Source organism: Cyanistes caeruleus, chromosome Z (genome assembly GCF_971803275.1).
Source record: "Cyanistes caeruleus chromosome Z, bCyaCae1.hap1.1, whole genome shotgun sequence".
In the NCBI taxonomy this organism is placed as follows: Eukaryota; Metazoa; Chordata; class Aves; order Passeriformes; family Paridae; genus Cyanistes; species Cyanistes caeruleus.
Genome location: NC_141732.1, coordinates 67,341,380 through 67,368,206, shown reverse-complemented (window position 1 = coordinate 67,368,206; position 26,827 = coordinate 67,341,380). Strand labels below are relative to the sequence as shown.

Sequence of the window (26,827 nt, the reverse complement as noted above, 5' to 3'; positions counted from 1 at the left end):
TACACATTTTAGGAGATATTTTCCATCCATTTACCTAGTGTTTACTGTTTTGTTCGTTTTTTTAGTTCATACTGCAACACAGAACATTAAAATTGCAAGGTATGGGATTCGTATGAGGAACATTAGAAATTTACTCTTTACCAGTCTCTTGTTACAAAAAAATTAAACATTTATTTTGATACATACCATAATCACAAATGCTAAACAATTTTGTTTTTCAACTACTGAAGCTATAAACCAAAGATTAGGTCATCCTTTGACAAGCAAAAGACACAAGAACAGAGGAAAAAAATACTTTGTGAACAGAAATTTCTGTTCTGTTTCTGAATAACAGCTAAAACACATGCTGAAAGTAAGTGAATTTTTTTTTTTTCACCTTAAGAATCCCACCCCAATATTTAGGTAACAAACATGAACAACTTTTTTCCCTGAGGTGATTTTAATGGCTACAGATACTGTTTTAGCAGGTATATTTGCTCATACACACATACACACACACACTCACATATATATATATATATATATTTATTTCTATATTTATTTGTGTTCTATATTTAAATGTGTCTATATTTAAATGTGTTCTACTATATTACCGTACTTTAATAATGTGGTGGGTTGACTCTGGCTTGATGGGCAGGTACCTACCAAAGCTGCTCTACCACTCCCCTCTCCAGCTGGACAGGGGAGAAAAAAGTATAAAAAAGGGTTAATGAGTTGAAATAAAAACAGAGGGAGGTCACTCATCAATAATCACAGGCAAAACAGACTTGACTTGGGGCAAATAGATTGACTTTATTACAAATCAGAAACAGGGCTGGATAACAAGAAATAAAAGAAATCTTAAAAATACTTTCCACCCACACCTCCCTCCATTCCCAGCCCTACTTCCTTCCCACCAGCCATGCAAGGAGACAGGAATGGGGGTTATAGTCACTTTACCACAGGTTCCTGCTGCTGCTCAGGATGAAGAGTCCTTCCCCGGCTTCTGTGTGGGGTCCCTCCTGAGGAGACAGCTCTCCATCAGCTTCTCCAGTGTCAGTCCTTCTCATGAGCTGCAGTTCTTCATGAACTGCTCCAGCATGGGTCTTTTCCCATGGGGTGCAGTCCTTCAAGAACAGCTGGCTCCAGCGTGGGTCCCTCACAGGGTCACTAATCCTACTAGCAAACCTGCCACAGCATGACAAAAGCGTGTTCCAGCATGGATTTCCCACCCAAAGGGAGGGTCGCAGCCTCCCTTTGGGCATCCATCTGCTCTGGCATTGACCTGCATGGGCTGCAGGGGCACAGCTGCCTCACCAGGATCTCAGCATGGGCTGCAGGGGAATCTCTGCTCCAGTGCCTGAAGCACCTCCTGCCCCTCCTTCTCACTAACCTTGGTTTCTGCAGAGCTGTTCCTCTCACATATTCTCACTTCTCCCTTCTCTGAGCACCATTACAACTGCACAGTAACTTTTTCTCTTTTTTAAATACAGTATCACAGAGGTGGTTCTACTGTCCCTGATGGGATTTGCCTTGGCCAGCACTGAGTCTGTCTTGGAACCAGCTGGCACTGGCTCTGCCAGACATGGGGAAAGCTTCTGGCAGTATCTCAAAGAAGCCACTCAGGTAGCTCTCCCCACTCTTCCCCTGTTACCACAACTTGGCCATGCAAGCCAAATACAAATAAACATGTATTTTTATGTATTTTCTGTATATTTCTGCTTTCATTCTTTGGACAAATATAAACATTTTGGAGAATGCAACAGAAATGGGTGTTTCTACACCTGACAGCTTTCATCTCCTAAACCAGAAGAACATACCCTTTCACCAAAAGGATGATGTTAAAAAACAGTCAAACACTACACTGATGTCCAAGATGCATGAGGGTACAAATTATACTCCCATCTTATTAAGCTCTACTGTAATCTGACACTAAAGTCAATGTGATACTCTGCTAAACACTGGGATGAGTGTTCTGACAGTCCAGAGCAGGTATGCTCTTCCTTCCATGTGTTCTTCAGAAAAAGACAAAACTAATAATTTTGTAAACTGCATTGAATCTTGCAAAGCTTAACCCTGTGAAGGAATCTGACACATCCATTTGAGATGGCTTGGGTTGTACAGAGGGCTATTGAAGACCATCAAAATGGCAGAAAGATCATTAAAACTCTGCTCAAGTCCATGCCTAACCATGAGATTTTAAATGTACAGAGATGATGCTGTTTGTGAGAAACAGAATATGAAACAATGTCTTATCACAAGTCTTTGGTGCAGCAGTTTATTTTACAGGAATGCTTGCAATGGCAATAAAAGGCATCAGTGTTTTCCCTTTGTGTTATAAACTCTCTGTAGGTTGCAGTGTGCATCATCAGCTACCTGCTGCTTTCCTGCCTAATACAGGGGATGTCAAACATTTTTTCAGTGACCACCAGACTCTTGAACCGTCTTGCATGAGAAGTTACTACCCTATAAAAGGACAAAAAGATTAGAATGAACTCTAAATGAAATACAGATAAAAATCTCATCTTTCGGAGATGTGATTTGCAATGTTAAACTGCTTAATTTAGCAGCAATATTTTAAAAGCTGAAACAAAAGAATATTTACTGACTGTTAAACCTTTTACAGGCTAAATGTTCTATCCCTGGCTTATAGACTTCATTCCATGTCTTCCTGTGTCAAAATCTTAAACATTTTTCCCTCAATGTTTATTTTCTGCATTTTCACCCAGTATGTTCATAGTAATCACTATGAGGTGAGTCCCAGAGGTCAAATGACGTATTTATATATGGGTCATTTAGCATAGCATTATTACATATATAATATGTGGACACTGGGTAACATTTTTGTCTAATCATAAGAAATAGATGTCAGTCTTTACGTCCTGTCTTCCTATGAATGTAATCCGTACAATAAAACTACAGCTAAGCAACACAAAAAACAGTCTGTGCAATATATTGTGGTTTACTGTGCAGTAAAATGCTCACTACTCAAGATTTTGGTGGGTTTTTCTCTCTACAGTAACCAACAGTGACTGCACTTTTTTCTAGATCTAAAAGTAAAATTAATTGCTGTGATCAACAGTTTTATTAACTTCAATTACAAATTTTTAATTATAATTTTTTGAAACTACAAAAACTTCTGAAACTTTTGTGCAATTTACAAGGACAACTGAAACTGCGAAACAGGTTTTTTAAAAATTGGTATGTGGTGCAGGGAAAGTGAGCTAGAAAACATGAGTAGCATGTACTGAGTTCCCTGGGTACCTCCTTCTCTATTAATATCTGTCCATGACACACTTGGCACTGTGTCCTTTCCCCACTCATATCTCAGCTGCAGACCTTCTACCCATGAAAATTATTTTCATTGATTTGTCTAGTCAGTGTCCCAGTGGACACAACAAATCCACATCTGCTTTGATGAAAGAGCAGCCTGCAAAACAGCATTTGTGACCATGACTGGTAGGTTGTTATTTCTCTGGGTGTTTGCAGGTAAAAAGGGTCCTGCATGCACCCACATCTTCTGATTTGCACAGCACACAGTTTCTGCTCCTGGGGACAGTACCAAAAAGTATTCCAGATGTTAACATCTTCCCTCACCATTACAGACAAAACCAGGTCATCTGAGAAAGCTACGGAGTATTTAGCATTTTGGACATGAAGTCCATTTATACGCTAGGATCTCAGACGACAAGGGTGTATGTCTCAATGTACATCTCAAACACGGATAGCTGGATGGCTGTGGAGCCAAGAAAGCTGGTAATAACAGACAGAAATGTTGGTAATAGCCAAGGATTGTTAGTTCTAACACAGTCTAAGAAAGAATAAGATAGGACAGCACTTTTCCAGGACAAACATTGTTGTTTCAGTTTCTGGAGCACAACCCAGCACAGTGCAAGTGCAGGAGTGAAGCCAAGAAGTGAGCATGGACTGCAGGGGATATCAAGACCATCCAAGACCCTGGAAGCCCCTTCCCTTCCCTTCCCTTCCCTTCCCTTCCCTTCCCTTCCCTTCCCTTCCCTTCCCTTCCCTTCCCTTCCCTTCCCTTCCCTTCCCTTCCCTTCCCTTCCCAAACCTTCCCAAACCTTCCCAAACCTTCCCAAACCTTCCCAAACCTTCCCTTCCCAAACCTTCCCAAACCTTCCCTTCCCAAACCTTCCCAAACCTTCCCTTCCCAAACCTTCCCTTCCCAAACCTTCCCTTCCCAAACCTTCCCAAACCTTCCCAAACCTTCCCAAACCTTCCCTTCCCAAACCTTCCCAAACCTTCCCAAACCTTCCCTTCCCAAACCTTCCCTTCCCGCACCTTCCCTTCCCTTCCCGCACCTTCCCTTCCCTTCGTCAGGAACTGACATACCACTTCACACTTTTGTAGACCCACTGAATTTTGTCGTTTTGCTCAACCACAAGCATTTGTGAATCTTGGCTACTCCCTTCCCAGAAGGGTGAAAATGTACATACTAAAATGCAGATCGGGCTCCAGGAATGGAATTATACAGCCTGTTTCCGAAACGAAACAAAACAAAACAATAAAACCCTAGGTCCATAAAATATATTAACGGGTGTCCCTGTCTAATGAGGACACATCCAAGTCTTAGGAGGGACTCTCATCGCACCTGAGGGGAGGCTGTGAGCACCTGAGGGTCGGCCGAGCCCACCAACGGGGGAGGGGGAGGGGGGCCCGCCCCCTCAGGGCCCGCCCCCCCTCAGGGCCGGTAGTGGTACGCTCCGCCGGCGGGATTGGGTTTCCCGCCTTGGCGGGTGCGCGGGTTCCCCTCAAGTGCCTGAGGGGCAGCGGCGTAAGCGAGGGTCGGCAAAGGACAGGAAAGGACAGGAAGGCCTGACGTGCCTGCTACTGAATAATTCCTACATTCAGTTAATATCTCTCTCTCGTTCTCTCTCTCTGTACATGTGTTTCACTGCCATATGCAGCAAAAAATTGAAAATTTAGTTTTCAAAATAGGATCATCAGCTACAATAGTTGTAAAAGTGATACTGGGAAAGCATGGATAACAAGGGGCTCAAAAAGGCATTAAAGGAAGGTGTCACTTTTACAGCAGCCAAACCCACATTTTAAATCTTTAATTTTTCTCCCAGTGGCATAAATATCGTCATTCAAATCAGGAGTGGGAGGTTTAACAAAAATGCCTTTGGAAGACATAACGTGTAATAGGAATATGCACAAAAATAACAGTGATGAGTTTTCCTGCTGGAAAAAATACAACATTAATAATACAAAATTAATTTACTGTTCCAGTTCAGCAGGAGTTTTGTACCCAGTGGTACTGTTGCCAAGTGCTGAGCACATCCTGTCTTCCGAGAAAACAAGTGATGCCATAGAATAAGGAAGCAAACAAAACAGCAAAACACAGCAGCTCTCTGAATTCTATCCTCTGTCAAAATGTGGAGAGTGCAACACAGTTTTAAAAGTATAATGAAAAAAGTGGTGATTGACAAATATAAGACACTGCCCATGATAAGGATTGGAAAACTCAAAGGATTGACACCCATAGTGTACATTTAGATTAAGATATGTAATTGTTTTAAAAATTAGAGTGTCCTGAATACTATTTTGAACCCAAATTTAACAAATCGTTGCATTGTAGTAAGTTACAAGCCATTAAGATTACTAATAAATTAAAAAATAACAAACCCCCCATTAATTTAACTAAGAAGCATTAATTTTTCAAAGTTTACTATATTCTGAAAATTGTTAATTTTAAAAACTGAGCTTTGGCTTATGATTTAGTCTTAGTCTCATTGAGGAAAGAGTGGGCTCAAGCAAAAAAGTATTAAACACACAGAACCAATATCTTACTGCTTTGTTCAAGAATTTATACATAAAAGCTTGTAAATATTGAATGACTGAGAAAATTATTCATTTATGTAATTTTGGTTTTTGCTTAGTGTTGTGCATTTACCTGTTTGTGCCTAACTGTACTGCCAGTATTTCTGTCTGGAAACTCATTCAGTTTCTGGCTAGTGAACACATTTTAACTTCTGGTTCATCTCCCTGGTTGCAATTCCTTTGTTATTTGTAAAAAAGCTGTTCACACATTACCACATAGAAGTCGTGATTTTGTTTGGATCACATGGTTTACTGGTATTGGAATTTTTGTCTCACAGAACTTGATGTTGAGAGACAGTTTGAATATTTTTAGAAGCATTCATGTCATGTATTTCAGATCCATCTTGAAAATATATGTTGAAGATTCTGTAAGTAGAATTTATAAAATTAGGGGTTGTGTTAAAAATCTGGAACTATATGGGTGCCTATCAAAATATTGTATTTTTCTTCTGCAGCAAGGTTTATGACGTGTTGCAGTGCCTATTACTGATTTAACACTTTTTGTTTATAAGAAAATGTGTGCCTTTAAACCTCAGTAGTCAAGTATTAGAGCATTTACACAGATAAGAGATGCTGCCTTAATATGTGCCTGGTGCATTATTCTCTCTATAGAAGTAGGTCCAGGCTAACTTTTTAATTGCAGAAAATTTCCAAATTCAACCACTTTGGAAGATATTGTTTAGGCTTTCTGACATTCATTGTATTTCCTAGAAATGTACGATCTTAAATAGCCTGAATTTTAGCTTCAACACAAAAATAGTTTTAATTTTAAAAAAGAGTCTTCTTTGTTCCTCTTACATTTTTGCCTAAGAATTTACATGGTGTGAATGAGAAATATATTCATTTATAGATCTATTTTTTATATCTAGTGATCATTTGATTATATATTCCAGAAATAAATGAATCACAGTGATGAACAAACTATGAAGAAAACCAGTGTAGTGAACCTGGATAAACTTTTAGATGACTTCTCAGAGATAGAAGAGGTAAGTGAAGAAGGTAAAAAATGTTGAGACTGCAATCTATAATTATTTGGTGACATTTTCAAAATCTTTTTGAGTGAAAATTTCTTTAAGTTGTCTCATCTGTCATGCCTTGTAATACCAGTTTCATGTGGAAAACTGTTTGTACTGACTGTATCCTAGAGTCATGGGAGTGGATTCTGTGAAGTCTGAGAAGCCTTTGTTTCTGTGATAGAATTTCCATCATCCAGAGGTCAAATTGGCTTCTCAGAAAGAGTGTGGAAGATGAAGATGAACTATTTTACACTGCTTTCATAGAATCACAGAATGGTTTGGGCTGGAAGGGACCTCCAAGCCCACCTGGTTCCAAACCTCCTTCTGCAGGAAGGGACACCTCTCACTAGACCAGGTGGTCTAGTGCTGGGGTATCCTCTCAGAAATTGTTCCTTGTTCTAGAAAAATGTCACTGCCCTATCAGGAACATGAGTGCCTGCCTGCATTTCATATGTATTGAGCTTCCTTTATCTTATATGTGTGTCATTTCTTAAAAGATTGACCCTCTGAGGAAAATCAGTACTGTGTTTCCTTTTAGATTGATGTTGGTTAGATTTCTGCTGATTTCCTGGTCAGCAAATCCATACTAGAGGTAATATAAAAGAAGTACCTGAAATAAATTTAGCATTTCTCTTGGAATAAACTTACTATACCAGTTCATTTCCCTATATACTGTTCAAGTTGTTGCTCTGCAAGAGCACTGACAGTCTCATATGCAAAGATGTAGAAAGAAACTCAGTCCAAGATGATTGATCCAGACTCTGGGCTACAAAACTGAGAGGAAAATAGTTTATAAGTCATGATGTAAGTCAGCATTCTTAGTTCTGTGGGGTAAACTTGGAATACAAAGAATCTCAAGTCTTCTTCATTCTTCTCTATAAAAGAATTTCCTGAATGGGAAATAGTACAGGCTTGGACTGCAGTTACAGTATTGTGGAATTGTTAAGTTTTTTATTCACTTAGAACTGAAAACATATTAATATAATATTATTCTTTCTCCAATTTTCTAGAAAATATCAGAAATTAATGAAGTGAATAACCTACTGATTCATCAGCTGGAAAAATGTAACAGATTGCTAACATTAAGCCAATCAAAGGAAGAATCAGTAAAAGAGGGTAAGTTATTTTGTTAGAAAGGTATGATTTTTGTATATATTCAAGAAGTTCTGAGAGGTATTTCCATTATTTTCCACCATAAAAAATAACCTGTCAAGGATCTAGGAAACTGTGGGAAAAGCAGTAATGCCTAATTTTGAATCATGTAATGAAATCCATCTCATAGTAAATATTCATATCCATATTAATTTTATGAGGATTTAGACTGTTCAGTGGATGCTAATAAAATTTAATTTACCATTTATAGATGAAAGTTATAAGTCTATAATCATAATTAAAAAGTTATGAAACAAAGGAGGAAATACAGAGAAAACTATAAAATTAAGATTTGTTTTATTCTAGAACTGGTGTTAGATGAGTATTTGAAATGAGAAACAGTATCTAGTGCTTAGCATGGATTTGTGGTTGCTTATTCTTTTGTAGTTTGTAAAGTAGCTGAAAGGTGCATCTTTTTGTAGGACTTCCATCTCTGAGAAGTCAGCCTGCTGAAAGTTAGGAAGTGGGGTAGGACCAACATTAGTTTCACACAGGAGGGAGATTGCCAGTGGGGTTTCATTTATATTCACTTAGACTTGGATAATTTAGCATAATCAGAAACTGAGTGTTGAAATTGAGCTATTGACTGAGTGAAGTTTGCTTATGATGATAATCATTTGGTGTATCTTCAGATACACCAAAAAAAATCATGATACAGAATGACAGGAGTGATGAAGATCAGTAGCAGCGTAAATGGGAGGCATTTTGTATAAACAGTGGTTGATGTTAGGTGGCTGCTTTTCAGGAAAGAGATCTTGGTATCCTCTAAGCAGTTCTCTTAAAATATTTGTATTCTCTTGAAATATTAGTAGACAAAGAATCAAACACAGTGGTAGCATAATTACGGAAGAAAAAAAGAGAAATAAGCATTGTGACTCTGTAAAGTCTGTGATTTTTGTTTGATGTTCTGGTCCACACATCTCAAAACAGACATAGAAGAGCTAGAAAAGGTAACAGAGAAGGAGGCAAGGCTTGGTATTGCTAGTAAGGAGCAAGGTATAAGGAATCAGGAACCACTCCTGTAACAAAGACTATGGACGTAGGGGGCTTAACCATGCAAGGCTCACTCCCACTGTTCCCATGCAGGGCTGGCCCAGCAAGAACTGCCACGGTCAGCCGAAAGTCTACATTGCCAAACAAGTCTGTACTGATGGGAGTGACTCAGGAGGCTGAGTCAGAATGGAGTTCAGAAATGGTAACAAAGGCCAGACATGGCCCAAGGATCTCCACTTGGTTCCAAGTGATGAGGCAGGTCTGATATCAAGCCAGAAAATCACTCCCTAGGTCATGACCAGGATCTAGTGTGTGGCTGACACAAAACTGCAGCATAGGCCAAGGGCTAAAGCCTGAGTTTGCAAGCAGCTCCCTTACCATGGGAAAGAGGGACAGCTATTTCTGAATCTTCTGCCAGCTTTTCTTCAATTACATCATCTACACTCTTTCTAAGATGGCCTTGTGCCCAGCCAAACCCCCCAGAAAAGTGCGTGGGGAAAGATGCACATGGGGCTTTCACAGCTTCACTCACAATTTTAGAACACCTGAAGGAATACTTCAGTTGACTGGGAACTTTTCAGCAAAGACAAAGAATAGAGATGATGTGACTCATAGCTGTAAAATTGTGAATGAAATAGAGAAAGTGATTACAGAATAAAATATTCATTGTCTAATGTAATAAAAATCCATATGGAAATAAAGCATGTTTATTGATTTAAAGCTAACAAAAGGAGGAACTTTTCCACACATTACAAAATAAAGTTAAATCAATTCCACAGAAGCCTGTGGATAACAGAAGTATACATTAATCCAAAAAGGCTGGGAAAAAAATCACAGAAAACAGCAAATTTTTGAAACACAAAGACAGTATCTCTCACTGTCCCCCATCATTCTGTGTTTGGGAAGTTGAAAGGATGTACTAATGATAGCTTTTTTTCATCTTTCCTGAATAATTTTGTAGTGTGTATTGTGAAGGTGGCATAGTGAGCTGGATGGAACTTTGGTTTGAGTCAGAAACACTTGTTTCCTTATTAAGCAGAGAAGTCAGAAAGTGCTGTACAGTCACTCCGAAACAGAAGAGGCTTCTTTATTGATAAAACCAGAAAGGAGTGGGTTTACATAAAACAGCTTGTAAAAAAGGAAGGGAAAAGGTGAGCAAAACCAAGAAATAATTCTTACCATAGAATCTATGGTATAAAAGCTAGCAGAGAAAGTAAGAGAGAAAACTCAGGAGACCAGAGCATCTGGGATGATTCCAAGAAGAGAGAGGAACAGACTGAAAACAGATCAAAGTCAGAAGAGAGATCTGAGCTTTGTAAACAGTATTGCCTCACTTTCATGAGATAAGAGAGAAATTATTTGATGAGATAGTTATGCTGATATAACTGAAGAGAACAGCCTCTGGAGCTTCTTTTGAAACACAGGATGGAGAAAGAAGTGTGGGTGGTGGAAGTCCAAGTGAAAATACCAGAGCAATCAGCCTGAAATATGAACTAATGTTTCAGCAACAGGGATAGTCAGGAAAAAACAAATCTCAACAATATTGAAGTCACAGGGATAGTGCAGATATAAATAGGAGGCAGAATTTCTGGAAGACAAGTGTCCTGGTCAATGATTAAGAGTTATTGCAGAGATATTAGTGACATTGACAAAAACAAGTGAAAAACAGGAACTTGGAACAATGCAAGACATCCAAGAGGTGATTCTGAAAGCTATTTGATGATAATGAAGTAAAATATGAATAAAATGCCAAGGGGACACAATGTATTTAGAAATAAAGGACAATTATCATGGCTGCTCTGTTAGGTTAAGCTCAGAGAGGCTGTGGATTCTCCCCCACTGGTACCATTCAAGAACCATCTAGTTGCCATCCTGTGCAGTGTGCTCTGGGATGGCCCTGCCAGAGCAGGGAGGTTGGGCCAGATGACCCAGTAAGGGCCCATTCTCTGATTCTGTACTTACCAGTAAGGTAAACTATTAAATTGATGCACTTAACAAGAAGGTAAACCTATCAAATACCAGAGCATGAAATGCTTCTAAGTTTCTGGTTTTGAACTGTATTCATTATTGGTGCTCATAAATCGGAACTTAAAAAAAAACATCTTGGGCAGAAAATTGGCATAATCAGTGGCAGAGACTGTCACAGGAACCTTCAGGTAAACAGTTAACATGTTACTGGAGATGAGCAGAGCCTGTGAAAAGTGGTGGTGATATTAGGAGTATTTCAAAATTATGTGAAAGGCTGATGTAGTGATTATAAATTAGTAAGTCTATAATTTCTAAATCATTTTTCTTCTTCCTTTTGCAATTGATAGAAATAGTCTTTGCACCTTTATTAAACTGACCTTCCACAATGACCCTTCAAAAGAAGTAATAGCATATGTGGTATTCAGAATCAGAGTACTAAAACTTTTGCATCTAATAGTTCAATTTTTATAAAAACCTTTTGGAAGGTCAAAGCACTCTGGGATTAAAAGAGATGCTAGACCCTCTTTAGTACTGATGAGCTTATAGAGGGGTCCTGTGCAGCTCTGGAGAGGCACAAGGGACCAAATACAGCATTGATTTCAATTGACTGATTGATTCAATCTTTACTCTGGCAGTCGTTATCTGAACAGACTGTAGTTGTGAGAAGGGCTTTTATAGAGTCATAATGCCAGTTGTGGCTTGGAAAAAGTTTTCTCCCAGCCTTATGTCCCAAGCTGTTTTCCAGAACCCAAGTCAGCCACAATTCCTGAAGTATCTTTTGAAGGGTTGGTCCAATTACAGAAGAGGAACAGGAAGAAAGAGTGCTGTGGAAGGAAACGCTGTGAAGGGTTTGTGGCTACTAGTGGTAGTGGGGTGGAGGACATAGAATTTTATCCTGACTGAAGAACATTTTGCTTTAAGGGGAAAAAAAAAAAAAAAAGGCATTTCACATCCCCAAAAAATTTCCAGGTGAGGACCTGAGAACTCCTTGATATCCTGGTCAAAAGTCTTTCCTAGAATTGTTTAAGGTAGAAAAGGATTGGAAATTCTGAAGAAATGCAAAGAAAGAAAGAGGACATCTAAATATTGAGGTAGCGGGTAGTGAAACACTTATATCCAAGATAAGGTGGATAGCTTGGACAATGTATATACTCTCTGAGAGGTCATAAATTAACTTTATTTTCTCTTGATACATTCTTTGCTAAAAAAAGATGAGATTCTAAATAACAATTTTTGTTTTGTGTACATAATTGCAGATCCATTTTAGACAGATACAAGTCTGTCATCTTTGTTTTCTACTCCTAAACCTTTTCTATGGCAGCTAAATAGACTCTTGTGATGCAACAGTTCTGAATTAAATTCTAATATAGTTTTCTGAAAGAAAGCAACCACATTTTTGTTTTAAGCATTTTGAAATGCTTAAGGAGGTTCTGTTTAGCATCTTCGGGGTTGTGTATTTGTTTATTTAGCATTTCTAAGGATTAAAAGGAAGAAGTGGTTGATGTAATTGCCCTATAAAAAAATCAGTTATAAATGCAGATGAACACTTAAGCTGTTCAGTGTTTCTGCGTGTAGGCAGTATTCCTTACGGGAAGGAACTACACAGAATCTATAGCAGATGCTATGACAGTGGCCACAAGGCTGCAAACATTAAGCAAAATTCTGCTTCTTTTCCTTAATGTAGGCTAGTAAAACTTGTGGGTTCCCAAGAATTTTTTCTAGTCACAACTTTAAGTACATATGAGATTTGCTGAGATATGTCCTTTAAAACTAAGAAAGATGAGCAGATATTCTTGGGACTGTACAAAAGAGTGGTTTACACTTGAAGAGTTGTGATACTTTTTAAAAACTAGCTGCTGTGCTAGTGTTGACTCAGAAGTCTTTCCAAATTTTGCATGGATTTCAAGCATCTGTGTTTATTTCCATGCATTTTCAACTGGGACGAAATCTGTAGTAGAACTAGCTGGTTCAAACGGGCGTGCTGATCTCGTCATTCCGACTTTGAGCAGGAATTTTCCGCAGTTGCTTTTGATCCGGCTCAGGAACTGAGGGACAGGCGATGTATTTGCGCTGCTCGTGCTCCCTCTACTGTTTTATTTGGAAGCACGGAACGGGAGAAGGTATCTGGCTAACGTACTCGGCTGCGTGAAAAGCAAACTTGATGGACGATTAGACTGACGGTCAAAAAGACTAAGCTGAAAACTGAACCTGTTAGCTGTGATCTTAGCTCATCTTCCTCACTCCATTATTTGTAATGTAGTCTTTACACGACAGACAGTCTTCAAAAGGGCTGTAGTCTGATGAGACAAGTAACTGTTATTTAGCAAACTTCTGAGTTATGGAAATTAAAAGCCATCTAAGAAACGCGGTGGTACTCAGGAAAGAGAAAGTGAAGTTTTAAAATTAATCAACATCAGTTGTAGAGCCCCCACTATTCTCAGTCTTTGACAGTTTTGCGACTTTACTGATAAATTTACAATGAACGTAAGGGATAAAAGTCGTATTTAATAAAACCAAATCCTGTATTACAGGAAGTTCATACGGTGTTTGAATATTAAAAATACAGTTTAAGAAATAAAATGATGAAATAAAATTATGAAAGTACACAAACCGATAAGCACTTGCATGTGTAATTCTCCTGTATAAAATTAAATAGTGGAGACATAGCACATATTCTGAATCTCTCAGAGCTTCTGTTGAGCCACAAGATGAACGTTACATGCATCAAGAAAGGGGTACAAAAGGGGTGAGAGACTGCAATGAGTGGACACCCTTGGTCTTGTTGAAAAGGAAATACTGTAAGGAAAGTAAGTTTCAGTTTCATTAAATACATCAAACTGCTGGAAGGCTGATTGAGAAAACTTCTAGTACTGCCCAGAAAACAAAAATATGCTTATTTTCTGACTAGAAACAAACATGTAATAATTTTATGAAATTGTTCGTATCGCTTCATAAAATTGATTCTAATCAATCATCAAACTAAAAGCTAGTATTAAGCAGTAACCATGTAATAATAGCATGACTTATTTCTACAGTCAGAAAAAAGATTTAGGGTAATATTTAACCAAAATTATTATAAAATATTTGAGAAAATTTTGTAAACAAAATGAAAATTTGTGAAGACACTATTCAAAAATACTGGATGTTTCATTTCTTTCAGAATGCAGTACTCTACAGAATGTGATAAAGGGTCTAACACAAACCATCGAAAACCAGTGTAATGTGAAAGGTAAAGGCAAAAAATGTTATTTTATATAAATGCTGTACTGTCATTTTGAATGAGCAGGGATTTAATTTTTTCATTTATATTTACTGATTTTTTTCAGACAAACTTACTGGCAGGCAAAGAGAAACAAAAATAAAATTATCTAAAATCAATCGTGCAGTAATAAATGTCTACTGCCATTTTCTTACTTAGAAACTGCCTCAGGAGGGTTATTTTAATCAATAGTTGGGCTTTAAATTCATTTTAGTATAACACAGGCAATTTTACAAAAGGTGAGAAAGTATCATTCAGCTGTTGACTATTCAAGTGTTTATGCACAGTTTTTATCACTTTGTTAAACCAAAGTGTCTTAATCCTTAGTATACAGTGCTGTTATCCACATATACTTGATAACTAACCTTTTTTACTTGAAAATAAAGTATATAAATATTTGCTATATCTTTGTACTACAGCTCAGCAGTACACCATCATATGCATTCAAGGCATATTAGCATATCCAATTCTAACATTGGCAGTATATGCATGTTTTTAATATTCAAACTGATATTAATAATAAAAAAAAAAATCCATCTATTTTCTCTAAATTCTGTGTTTGCATACTGTTCTCTAGTTTTTGGGAAACAAGTACGTAAAAACTTTCATCTTTCAATTTGAAACTATTGTTCCAAGGCCATGATAATAACCTTTTATTTTCTGAGTCAAAGAACTTTGCATCTAGATTTTCTTGACTGCCTTATTAGAAGACTAAAGAAAGTTCTAAGTAGTAATACCAGGCAAATATTCTGATTAAATTATTATTTTTCTTGTTAAAAAATGAAGAATGACAGTATGTGGTTCTGTAATGATGATTATGCCACAAAAAAATTTCTCAAAGTTCAGCCAAGTCAAAAAATGCAAGCAATTTCCATATTGTGCTTTCATCCTAAAGAAATTGTCAAAATGTACTTTTTAGTGTACCATATAGTTTTTGTTTATGTAGATGAAAATGATAGACTGAAGGGAACCATTCACATCTTGGAAGATAAATTAAAGACTTGTGAAGAGGTATGTCACAAATTATCGTTGTTTAGGTAGAGGAATAATATTGTATCTCTATTATGTTGCATATCTTTTTGTTTAGGGTTTGCTATTGATAGTCTTATTGTTGCTTTTCTCTCAATGATTTTCCTGTGTAAAAAGAAAAGGGTTGTTCTCATGACAATATCCATGTGAGGTGTTAGGAGAACTGAGAAGTTAAAACTTCTTGGTGCTGAGGATTTTGGTTCAATCTGAGGTGCACTTGGGGGTTTTTTAGCTGTATTTAGCTTTAGACTGAACTTCACCTTCACCATTCTAATCCCTTGCACTAAAATAATTTTTTGTGTGGAAATGCAGTTTTCACATTGAAGATGCCTGGTTATGCTGACAGAGAATCAGGGGTGGTCTGAATTTTGTCCAGTTTATTCAGGAATACTCCAAAGATAATAGGTCTCTATTTCTTATCTGTACCTCATAATAAATTCCATATATTATCTCTTTACTTTTTATCTATGGCACTCATTTTTGGAAAGAAGGTAAAACTAGCAGCGCTAGTCATAATCTCTGTTTTCAAAGTTCTCTGTGTGAAGAGTGCAGATCTATTGTCTGTTTAAGATCAGAAATCTCACTGCTGATTTTCTTTGCCTGTTTTTGTACTATGAGTTAAAATTAAATATTTATACCAGTAGAGCTTTTATCTTGATTGTTGGAATGAAAAATAAGAAATGCCTTCCAAAGGATATGGTAAACTATTATTGAACCCATTAAACACATGTGAGCATGGTGGGACCTCCTGGTGTCATTCTGAAGGTGCAGACTATGTCTCCATATACTCATCCCCAGTCAATGATCACCTTTGTGAGTGCCCTCAGGTATTGCCCTGGTGAGTAGCAACCTTGTCAGAAGGCTGCGACCAGAACTTCGGAGTGAGCGCCTCGACAGTGGCTGCTAGTGATAATTCTGGAGTAGTTATTGGAGTAAATTTATAACTGTCATCTTCAAACTTTGAGTGTCAGTGCATCGCTATTGCTGGTATCACTGATGTGTCTACTGCTGCCAACATGAAGTTCTGGAATCCTTCGTTTAAGCAAAACTAAAAAAACTCACACTTGAATCATGCACTCCTTGATCAAAAGTACACAAAGGTGAAACTGTAGTCCCTTAACTAACTGCATCATTTTTCAGATCCTGTTCTCAGGAAAGTAATATTACCTCTCCATTTGCCTATCCTCCTAAGGACTACAGTTTCTAATTTTATATTAACAGATAGCTTTAATACAATGAAATCTGCTGATTTTCATCTGTGGACTTCAGCCAGACAGTGTAAGAAGTAATTGGGAATTTAAATTTACAAGATTGAGAATAAAACAAGTACTGAATTATAGAGTGCTGTATATTTTTACATGATGGTTGTGCTTTGCAGAAGGTTAGGAGCATAAAAACTGCAAGATCTTAATAAAATATTTTACATTCACAGGAGTATAAAGATCAAATTGAGAAACTCATGATAGAAATTAAAAACAAAGAGGAAGACCACAAATTAGAAATAACACAGTTGAATTGTGATATAAGGAAAAAATGTAAGTTCTCTGAAGACTGAACACTTTAGCAATGGATAAAACATGCTGTCATCTATAGATGCTACATTTTTTCTAGGATAAATATCAGTTCCACTTCTTAGCAGAAACATGTGAACACTAGAAGTGGGCAGTGTTTAATGGAATTTTATCTTTGCTGAAGAGAGCAGAAAGTGGTAATGAAGCAATAGTACAGCAACACAGGATGAGCAGAAATTCCCAAATAGTTAGAACAAATGCTGGGAATGTGGGCCTAAAAATCTGAAGGAATGAAATTTTAGGTTAAGTGGCAGCTGGAACTTTGCTTTGAACTGTAAGTTAGACTGCTGTTAGAATGTCCTATCTGTGTTCAGCACAGAAGGACATTATTCACAAATAAATAATACTGCAATGAGGAAAAACTGACTTCTGTGTTCATTTTCTTCTTTAGAGACAAACTTAAAAAGCAGGATCTTTTTGGTCATCCATACATCTTTTTAAAAAGACACCATCTGACTGGGATAGGACAGTGTGATTTTCATATAGTTTCAGTATGGTTTTTGCTTGAATTGACTTCCAGTGAAATGATATTCAATAAAGTTTTAATATTTGGAAAACTATGTTAATTTTTCATCTAAACATCTTCTATAATCATATTATTTGGTGTTACTCTGTTGCTAGTTGAAGTAAAAGAAATGGAGTATAGAGAACAGAGAGAGAAAAAAGAACTGGAAATATTAGAGCTAACTAGGCAGCTGAAAATTCAAAATGAAGAGAAGCAGAATGAAATAATTAAACTGCAGATAGAGGTATGCATTACAAAACTGACTTAAAGATGAACTGGGCATTGGGTAGAAAAAACTATGTAGTGAAAAAAATGTTGATTAGTACTTAACAAAGTAATATGATGGAATATAGAAAACTTCATTATTTATTGTCTTTACGAGGATCAGTGGCAGGTGCTTCCTTCTACAATGGTAACTCATTCCTGCTCAGGAGTCAAGATCCACATATGGTATAGGGAGACTGAAAGTTGCTCTGTTCTTGTTCCAAATTAAATTACTTAGAAAATTTTTAGATTTTGAGATACTAAAAAATTCAACAATGTTTTCTGCTTAACTTTCTTGTTTTTAATTTCTGAATGGCGAGAATATACATGTTTTAAAATAAAATTCCAATGAAAATTTCTAATCCTGCAGAGATTTAAGACAGAGCATTCAACATGTATTTCATTGCTCATGTTTTAAACTGCTCTCATAACAGAAAGAATTAAGGAAATACTTCAAATCGTTCACACATCAAAAAAGAAATAAGATGTGAGTGTTCAGGCTGAGCTATCTTTGGAACATAAGAAAAGAATGATGGTTTTGGAGGTCTTTAGCACTCTCTGTATTTTCTCCTGCTGTAGATATGTTGCTGGGATTCCTTCAATTTTATTCTTTTTTCAGGAGTGTCTTTTTTTTTATACACATGGTTTTAGTTTATCATATTTCTACTACTTTTCCAAAACTTTGTGGCTTTTTTTGAAGAAACATAGCTTGTAGCTGCATTCTTTTTAAAATAAGCATAAGTAGCTTTGTTTTCCTAGAATTAGTAGAAAGGCTTACTGCTGCTAATTCTCAGGTAAAAAAATGCAACTAATAAAAAGTGAAAATGACACTTGGCATACTTAGAACAGCTTTTTACCTTTTTTTCCTGTTCATTCTTACCGTTTTGTCTTTGCCTGATCCTTTCAGTTCAACGCTAAATTGGCAAGAGCTCAGGATAAAACCACCAAGTCCTTTTCGGATGCTTCAGTCTTGCCACAAAGTATCTATCGAAGGGTAGGTGCTTTTATGTAGCACACAGATACTGTTTCAGGGTGTTTGAAGCACCAATTCCCTGGGGTTTCTCTGTTCTCTCCCGCACACCCCTCCCACGTATACAGGACTGGATTCACAAAATTGTTAATTAAGATGGAGAAGGCTTTTAAGATCATCAGCTCCAACTGTCATGGCTCTTGACATACGGGTACTGCTGAGGGCAAGCAACAACAAAAAGCCACACGTGAGGTGGTCTTACTACGGTATTGTTAATCAGGAAACTTAAACTAGAGTTGCCATCAGTGACACTGATATAAACTCTGCATATGCTGCTTTTTTTGGTTGGCTTTTTTGTTTGTTTGTTTCGGGGGTGTTTTTTGGTTTGGTTTTTCTTTTTGTAGGCTCACAAGACTTTGGGATGGCAGAAAAAGAGGATTCTGGGGAAATAGTTTTGGTAATTTTGTGATATAAAATACCAAGGAAAATATTTTTATTAGAATATATCTTATACACAGTAGCAAAATTTATCAGTATGTAATTTTATGTGATGTTTAAGAATGAAGCCTTTGCCTACACTTTTACAGAAACTGCAGCATCTCCAGGAAGAGAAAAACAAGGAAATTGAAATTCTCCGAAACACCATAAGAGACTTGGAGCAACGTCTTAATAAAGGCCAAGACCTGCCCTTAAAACGGAGGAGATTCTGAGTAAATGACGTGAAGTATTTCAGTGTTCCAAACTGTGCATCTCAAAATAAAAACAAGATGTGAAGAAAGTATGTTTTATTGAAAACACTCCTGTCAAATATTCCAAAGGCATGTATTCTGTGTACATTCAGAACTACTCTCTTGCTAATCAGCATTCACAATAAAAAGATTCAGGTTTTGTAGGAGTAGTAATTTCCCTATTAAACCATCATTAATTATGGTGTATGCTTTCATAGCAGGTTTCTTTTCATGAATATTCTTTTCTTCATCCAGGAATCCTTCAAACTGGATTTACTTCCATTCAGTTAATCAAACATTAGAAATGCTAGGCTACAAACAGAGAAGTTATACAAGTTTAAGTGGTATATTTTGTTACTAATTAATACAGATTTATCAAATTCAGCACTGTTATAAACAAAGATCAACAGTACACCAAGATTAAACTTGTTTCATCCCACCCTCTTTTTGATTCCGCCTGTGAGTTGTTAACACTACTTCTTGCTTATTGATTCAGTAGGATTTTACAGGCAGTAGCAGTATGTGTTAATGGACCCTCTTACTGTATCTAAGAGCCACAAAAGTTAAGCACATCTATCTGTTACTTGAAAATAAAGCAGTTACTGTCTGTATATTACATTTTTGTTGTGGAATTATTCTGTCACATTGCTTAGGAGTAAGTTTTGCTTGTACATGATTTGTATCCCCAGGTTAGAAAAAAACCAAAAAGCTCAACTTCTGAATATATCATCTTAATAAAAAATGATTAAAATATCTGTCTTGGTTATCTTCTGTTCTTGATTGCAAAACATCAGACAGGAGCCCCTAGGTCATAGTTTATGCTCCTGTCCTCACAAATGCAAGCAGAATATTAGAAGAGAAACAAGAAAGACAAATTAATCAAGAATGCAGACACCTTCCCAGTGGAACTGAAAAACAAACTAGGGGTCAACCAAATTCCTTTAAATCATGAAGCTTTTCTCTGATGGAATTTGACAGGTATTCTATTATTCTAAGAGCACTGCTCTAAAATTACACTTTGCAATATTTTAAATCCCCATACCTGTCTGTATAATTTTGAATCTGAGGCAATGAAAACACTTAATTTGTTCATTTTTCTGCTCTTGCAACAATAAGAACTGAGTTAGTGGGACTCCCTTGTTTCTGGAAGGTGCTTAGTTTGTTTTTCAGGATCAGTTTCTCGCTTTTTCCTGTCACTGTCAGGTGTCACTAGTTTCACTTGCTCCTGCTGGTGAATGTCAGGCAGCAGAGAGCAGACGTCACTGTCAAGACTCAGTGATGTCTTCTGCTGCCAGTTGCCCATGTCACCTGCAAGAATTTGGTAGTGTACCACGACACTGTCAAGTGACAGAATTCCCTAGCTCTTCAAACAAAAGGTGTCGACAATGACAGGATCAGCTACTAGAGGCTGAGCCTGATCCTGTCTCCCAATTTCAAGTTAACTGGTTTTTGCAGCTGTTTTTCCCCTTCTTTCGTAGTTTTCTATCTTGTGCAATTTCCACAATTTCTCCTGGAGGGGCAGTGTCTACGTGCTCCTGACTACCTATCTGATCATGTCTGTGACGGCCAAAAAGCCTGTGACGCCAGCCGCTGTGAGGATGATGTCTCTCAGTTTGAGAAGCAGCCTGGTGGTCCTCGTGTTCGGGATCACGACTGCCCACGTGATGGTGGTGGTGGTGGTGGCGATGGTGGTGTCCATGTCTGTGCAGGCTGGGATGGGAATGCTGACCTGTTGGCTTGGGTTCTATCTCTGACAGCTCTTCACCTGCTTTTTTAGTGATGTTTTCACAGACACCATCAATATCAGGTTCCTGCAAAACAGACACTGGCATTAAATACAGGGCACTGTATTCAATTAAACTAGCTGTAAAATAACTAACATTTTTGCAGAGCATGAAAGGCACTTTTAAATTATTTGTTCTATTCTGTTGAAGAATGTATGAGCATATCAAAAATAGCCTTCTGTTGTCACATTACTGTCAACTAGACAGGGCTTTTTAGCAATTAAAATTTCAGAAATTGCCAGTAACAAGTATTCTTATCCTAGATCCCACATCTGACCTGTATGTGGTCTACATTTAGCCAGAACACTGCACAATGGGATCAAAAATTATTATTCTCATTGAACTTCTATGATTATGTATTTACATTTCATTATAATCCTTAAAAGCATTTCTGATCTTGAATGATGCATTAGAAAAAAGCTTCTTTTACAGCAGTAACAATAGTTTGTCTTGTACTGTATCACCTTTTTTAAAATAACTCTTGTAAACTGTGTTCAGATGCAAACTACACTGAATAGTAATGCAAACCAGCTTGAGTTTAATTCCCAGGTTTTAAAAAAATACTGGTTTTTATGTACTTACCCATCCTACAGAACTAGAGTATTTAACTGCTCACTACCTCTATATAGCTCTACAAATTGAATTACCCTCCAAGACTGAATTTACATTTCTGACAGTTAGTTGCATTTCTATCGAGGGCAGGAATTCAGATAATCAGTCAGTCTATTAGAAATCAAATCTAATTCACTTAGAAAAATGTTTAGAAGCTATCTGCTGAGATACATGAAATGCGTAAATTTGAAATCTTTTTGGATTAATCACTGAAATAATTTTTTAAATACCAATCATATCCAGTTTTCTTTTCTACCATAGACAGAATGAGACAAAAATATACCATGTAGGAGCAGTTTCCACACTTGTTCTCGCAGTATGCAATCTTAATAGATTCTTCCACATACTGAAAATGCAGGAAGGAGTAGGGCAGACCGAGATGGTACACTAGACGGCCGCATCTAAGGAGAGAAATACAAATACCTACAATTAAACCTCTCCTCTTATGATACCTCATTTTACTTGCACCAATCCACCAACACTGTACCAGTTCCATGGGGAGTGTTTCTGTTCCAGTTCACAGCCAAATCCAGTGTCTTCCATACAAATTCTTGCCTGCTCACCTGCACTGGCCAGTATGTGAAGCATGATTTTCAGCTGATGTGGTAACTGCACTGCTTCTCCCTTAGTGGCACTTAAGGCTGGCAGAGTGCAACTGCAACTCATTGCAGACCCATTGGGATAATGAGATGGGTTGTTTGCATAGTGATTGCTGCATCCTTACCACGTGTTTCTGTGAAACCTAAGGTATTTTGACTGGGATGGGCACTGTGGTGCAGTTAATCAGCAAATCAGCATTACTGATTTATTGTGCATGGGGGGATTGTTATGGTGCCTGCTTGCCCCATGTCTGCACTTGAGTGTTCTGATACACACTTAACTACACAACTGATCTGCTCAAAGGAGCTGGAGTAAATGCAGAACCTGTACACAATGGCAGTTCAGTGCCAACACACAGTCCCCTGGCCTTAGCTCCCCGCTGTGGACTGCACGTTTAGAACCAGCAGCAGACAAAGCTTTCATGCCTAAGGCACAATAACAACACAGACTCCTAGAACCATAATGGATCATGGCCATTAAACCAGTTCATCATGTACACACGTCCTGTGCATCGACAGCACAGAACTGGTCAACCTTCCAAATGCTCCCAGACAGAATACAGCCTTGCTCTGTTTGCCTGTTGTATGACACCAGCCTTCCTTACTTGGGCATACTTGCTGCTGTAACATACAAGATCATTCATTCCAGTGTTAGTTTCATCCCACAAACTTTGTCTAATTTAAATTCATCACATTACAGAAAAAGAATAACTTTCTAACTCTTCATTAAGCTTATTTATGGTTTAGTATGAGCTTGGAATGTTCCTAACAGTAATATAAAGTAACAAGGATAGACATGTTTGAAGTGCAGGATTTTTCAAGTAGTAATAGTAGTAGTAACTATTAGAGTCACTACCATCACGTCAAAATTGAAAAACTGGGATTTTAATTACCTACTGGTGCTTCCAAAATATACCTGGGGCAAAGTCTTATATTGAAAAGCAATTTTCTTCTGAAGTTTTAAATTTGACCGGAAGACTAATTTTCCTTATTTCCTTATGTCTATATGGCATTGTCAACAACTCTCATCAAAAAGTTTCCATGAAATAAAAGATAAAACTTTGACATGCATGAATGTAATAAAGTTATCTGAAAATAAAAACACTTTAAAACCATGAACATGTTACCAAATTTTACACTCATTTAATGATCATCTAAATCCATGTTAATTATAAAGAAAAAAAAAATATTCCAAAATTACTTATGCAAAAGCAAACTTTGCTTTCGTAGCTTTGTTTTTCCAGTAAATACTAGCACTATAGTGCTAGTTCAACTTAAAAGCTGAGCATGATGTCTTTGTTATTTGCACATCAATGAAATAATACAGAGATTTACAAATCATTACTCAAAATACATGTGAATGTTTTCCCATGTTTGTCTGTAAGCACACACCTGTCATAGATGAGAAAGTCATCCTTGTTTCCATTTAAAGTAGTCCAGACATCCTCTTGCTGCTCATCTTGCTGGTAGACAGTAATGTAGTCTGAAACACGTTCTTTAAGTAGGTGAAATTCCCTCTGGGATTGAGGTCCCTGATGGTTGACAACCACATACGAGATGTTGACCAATCCTTCATTCTCTAACTTTACCCGCAGGTCCTCCAAACTAATGGGAGTGTAAAGAAGCAAGACCATAAACCATTAGAGAATCATGAAATTTGACAGATTTGACCTAAGAGTTAATATGCTCCATCTTGCTGTTATTACAGATGTATGATGTGGAGTTTCTTCCTTTTCATTTGTATCTTTCCTATGGAATTGCTCTAGAAAACTATTTTTCAGTTACAGGAAATAGTTTAGAATGTGGAAGATTCTTTTAATTTTTTTTCTAAAATGTAAGAACCAAAACCAATGACCTTGAAAGCCAAACACAAAGCCCACTTTTAACTTTGACAGAGGCACATATTTACCACTATGTTTTTAAGTCCAATTCTTAATAAACTTGCAAAGCTTATTATGATATGTAAGTCATGCAGCCTAGAGAGGAAAACTAAGATGTGCTCACTGTGACTAAAATCCAAATCTAAAACTGGTACTATGAACTTTTAAACCAAAATAATTTTGCAATCCCTAAATGAATCAAAAATAAAACCTTTATTCAATTCCTATTTGGGTCAGCTTAAAATGATTTTATTACTATTGGTACTGTCATGCTAGCTATTTATTTGCAAGGATTAAGTTCTAGAAAATAGAGCATCACTGTCCCAGGTCTTGGATGAAAACCTAACACTAATGATTTCCTTGAATGCTTCATCAATTTTTTGAAAGGACAGTATTAACCTTAACTTCTGGAATTTTTAAATATATGTAGGATCTCTGGACACAGGCTGAAAGGCCACATTAAAAGCACAAGTTTTGATTAATTTTTCCCCCATAGATCTTACATAAGAAATCAGTGATTACACGTCTCTCTATTTAAGATGATCTAACCATGTTAAAGAATCGTGATGTTCCTTGGCTATTCTTGCTACATTAATCGTCTGTTGCTGTTTCTGTTGGTTCTGTTGCTGTTCTTGTGGTTTGGGTTTCATTAATGTCATTAAAGTTGATCATACTATTATGTTGTAAACGTAATTTGGAGAAGATGATCTGTCAGTCAGGAATAGGTCAAGAGATAAAGAATCTTACCCACTGGCACAGAACCCTTCTGCTGATAGTGAGCCTGGTCACTGGGTCACACATGCCAGCTGTGATGGTGGCATTTGGGGCAGCTAGAGTTGATGGAGTGCATCTGTGTCAGGGCACACATAGTATTCTCAGCTGGAGAGCAAAAACTGGGATGAGACACACTTACCTGGAAGCCTGCCGCAGGCACAATGATCAGCTAGCCTGGAGGAGAGCCACCACTGTCACCGAGCCTCTGGAGTTCCACATTGGGTCCTCCTCCCCAATACGCCATTCTGGGGGCTCCTGGCAGTTCTGGATCTCTGTCCCTCCTCCTGGGAGGACACAGAGGGCCAGAACTAGCCCCACACCTGCCCACATGGCTGGGCTTTACCTGAGAAGAGAGAAAATAAACAAAGTAAGGCCAATGCCTAGACAAAATTCAGACTGAAATTCCCGTAAGAAAACACAGCAGCATATCGACTCCATTCAGTGTAAAAAGAAATAAAAGAAAACAAAAAAAAAACGCCAAAAAAACACAAATCCCTGTAAGAATAAATTTGAGTACTTTGTTTACTGCTCAATTTCTTTAGCTATCCAGGGAAGTTCCTCTATAATAGAGGTAGGTGGTTTTTTTCTTTGTACTACTTGAAGGTTTTTGGGGTTTTTTTTGTTATTGTGTTTGAACAGCTACAAAGTAAACAATCAGAATAGCTGGAAATTTTTTTAGCATTACTAATCAGACTAAGTTTTTTTTTTTTTTCTCTTTGTAATTTCTTTTTGACCATTTTTAACACTTCAATGACTTTAAAGTGGCTTTTTTCTTGTGTTTTGAAATCAACTGTGGTAAGCCTATTTATGTCAGGAAGAATCTAGATCAGTTCACTCCAGATTCCAAAGTAATTCCACTATCTTAAAAGTACATGCACCAATAGTGGATTTCAGTACCCAGCAAGTGTTACAGAACATAGCAGAAAATAATGAAAAAGACTTAAAAATTTTTGCAAGTCAGTCTGGAGTATCTGGATCCCAATGAAAAAAAATCTATGAAGAAGTCAGGCACTAGAACCTGAAATGAAAACTGAATTTCATTCAGGATTCCTCAGATCTTACAAAATCTCATATCCATTCTTAGTCCAGTTACTGTTTATGACAAAGCATACAAGAAATTCCATAGTTACCTTTTCATTTTATTCCATTAACATCTCAATTTTGCCTTAAACACCCATTATCAAGAAATATTTAAAATTATAAATGTAAAAAATTATAAAGCTGCTCCCCAACATGTCCTAGGTTGTGGGATTATATAACTTCACCACTTACATCAAAGTCTGACAGTGACCACATAATAGTTTGGAAATAATAAATTCTGATTTATGACAGTTAATATATATTTCAGCCACCTTGTCATAGCCTAAAAGATTAATAATAATTGACCTTTTAAAACAAGAGTCATTTGTTGCTGCATTCGTGAAAGCCAGCTGTCCCTGACATTTCTTTCCTACATTCTAGGTAAAGTACTATGAAGACTAAACTGTGGTCCAGTATATACCAACACAGCCTTTTTCCACTCTTTCCTGCCTTTATATCCATTATAAACACATGATACTCTCATGACATTCTGATCTCCTTCCTTGCCTTTACAGCAGCCTTCTGCAGCACTGGCGTGCAGCACCCCGCAACAGCTGTCCACCCTGCGAGTTGCAGGAGAGCCTGCCTCGTACTTCTCTTCATATTTCAACTTTCCACTTAGTTTCCAATGGAAATTTCCACAGTCAGACTTTTCAGCCAAAGAAACAAGCAAACACTCTGCCAAATCTTAAGTCATGAAGCTCTTTCACAGCAAACCCAGCACACTTACCCTGTCCTCCTCCTCCCCCTTCTTGGCAGCTGCACCTGGCTCTGCCACAGAAGGAAACAGTGTGGGGAAAAGGGCTGTGGTATTTATATG

At 37.3% G+C, this 26,827-nt stretch overlaps 2 protein-coding genes and 1 long non-coding RNA gene across 6 annotated transcripts; 1 reads left to right on the top strand and 2 right to left on the bottom strand.

Annotated features, from left to right (window-relative positions):
- Window positions 1–772: 772 nt before the first annotated feature.
- Window positions 773–4,673, bottom strand: LOC111941492 (uncharacterized). The gene is made up of 3 exons (XR_002870048.2): window positions 4,613–4,673; window positions 4,333–4,475; window positions 773–2,445 (listed from the first exon to the last, which is right to left on the bottom strand). It is a non-coding gene; the product is annotated as an uncharacterized LOC111941492 (long non-coding RNA).
- CCDC152 (coiled-coil domain containing 152) lies at window positions 4,667–20,029 on the top strand. Of its 4 annotated transcripts, none has more exons than XM_023944635.2 (9): window positions 4,667–4,850; window positions 6,717–6,809; window positions 7,850–7,955; window positions 14,113–14,181; window positions 15,158–15,222; window positions 16,673–16,775; window positions 17,433–17,560; window positions 18,488–18,574; window positions 19,138–20,029. In XM_023944635.2, exons 2-9 carry the CDS (start codon window positions 6,723–6,725, stop codon window positions 19,258–19,260), a joined length of 768 nt encoding a protein of 255 aa, XP_023800403.1. In that variant the 5' UTR covers window positions 4,667–4,850; window positions 6,717–6,722; the 3' UTR covers window positions 19,261–20,029. The 4 variants fall into 4 exon arrangements, with proteins under 4 accessions (XP_023800403.1, XP_086726109.1, XP_023800401.1 ...); XM_086869983.1 differs by having other exon boundaries at window positions 4,712–6,191; XM_023944633.2 differs by having other exon boundaries at window positions 4,716–4,850; window positions 15,143–15,222.
- On the bottom strand, window positions 19,321–26,827 carry SELENOP (selenoprotein P). The gene is made up of 5 exons (XM_023944632.2): window positions 26,738–26,827; window positions 25,067–25,270; window positions 23,666–23,878; window positions 21,958–22,075; window positions 19,321–21,089 (listed from the first exon to the last, which is right to left on the bottom strand). Exons 2-5 carry the CDS (start codon window positions 25,255–25,257, stop codon window positions 20,433–20,435), a joined length of 1,179 nt encoding a protein of 392 aa, XP_023800400.1. The 5' UTR covers window positions 25,258–25,270; window positions 26,738–26,827; the 3' UTR covers window positions 19,321–20,432.

What these genes read in the sequence shown, in the direction of transcription:
- CCDC152 (XM_023944633.2), top strand. Translation starts at nt 6,723, where the DNA reads ATGAATCACAGTGATGAACAAACTATGAAGAAAACCAGTGTAGTGAAC. An exon ending in ACTTCTCAGAGATAGAAGAG is followed by an intron (nt 6,810 to 7,849) that starts GTAAGTGAAGAA and finishes CCAATTTTCTAG; the next exon opens with AAAATATCAGAAATTAATGA. An exon ending in TAATTAAACTGCAGATAGAG is followed by an intron (nt 17,561 to 18,487) that starts GTATGCATTACA and finishes TGATCCTTTCAG; the next exon opens with TTCAACGCTAAATTGGCAAG.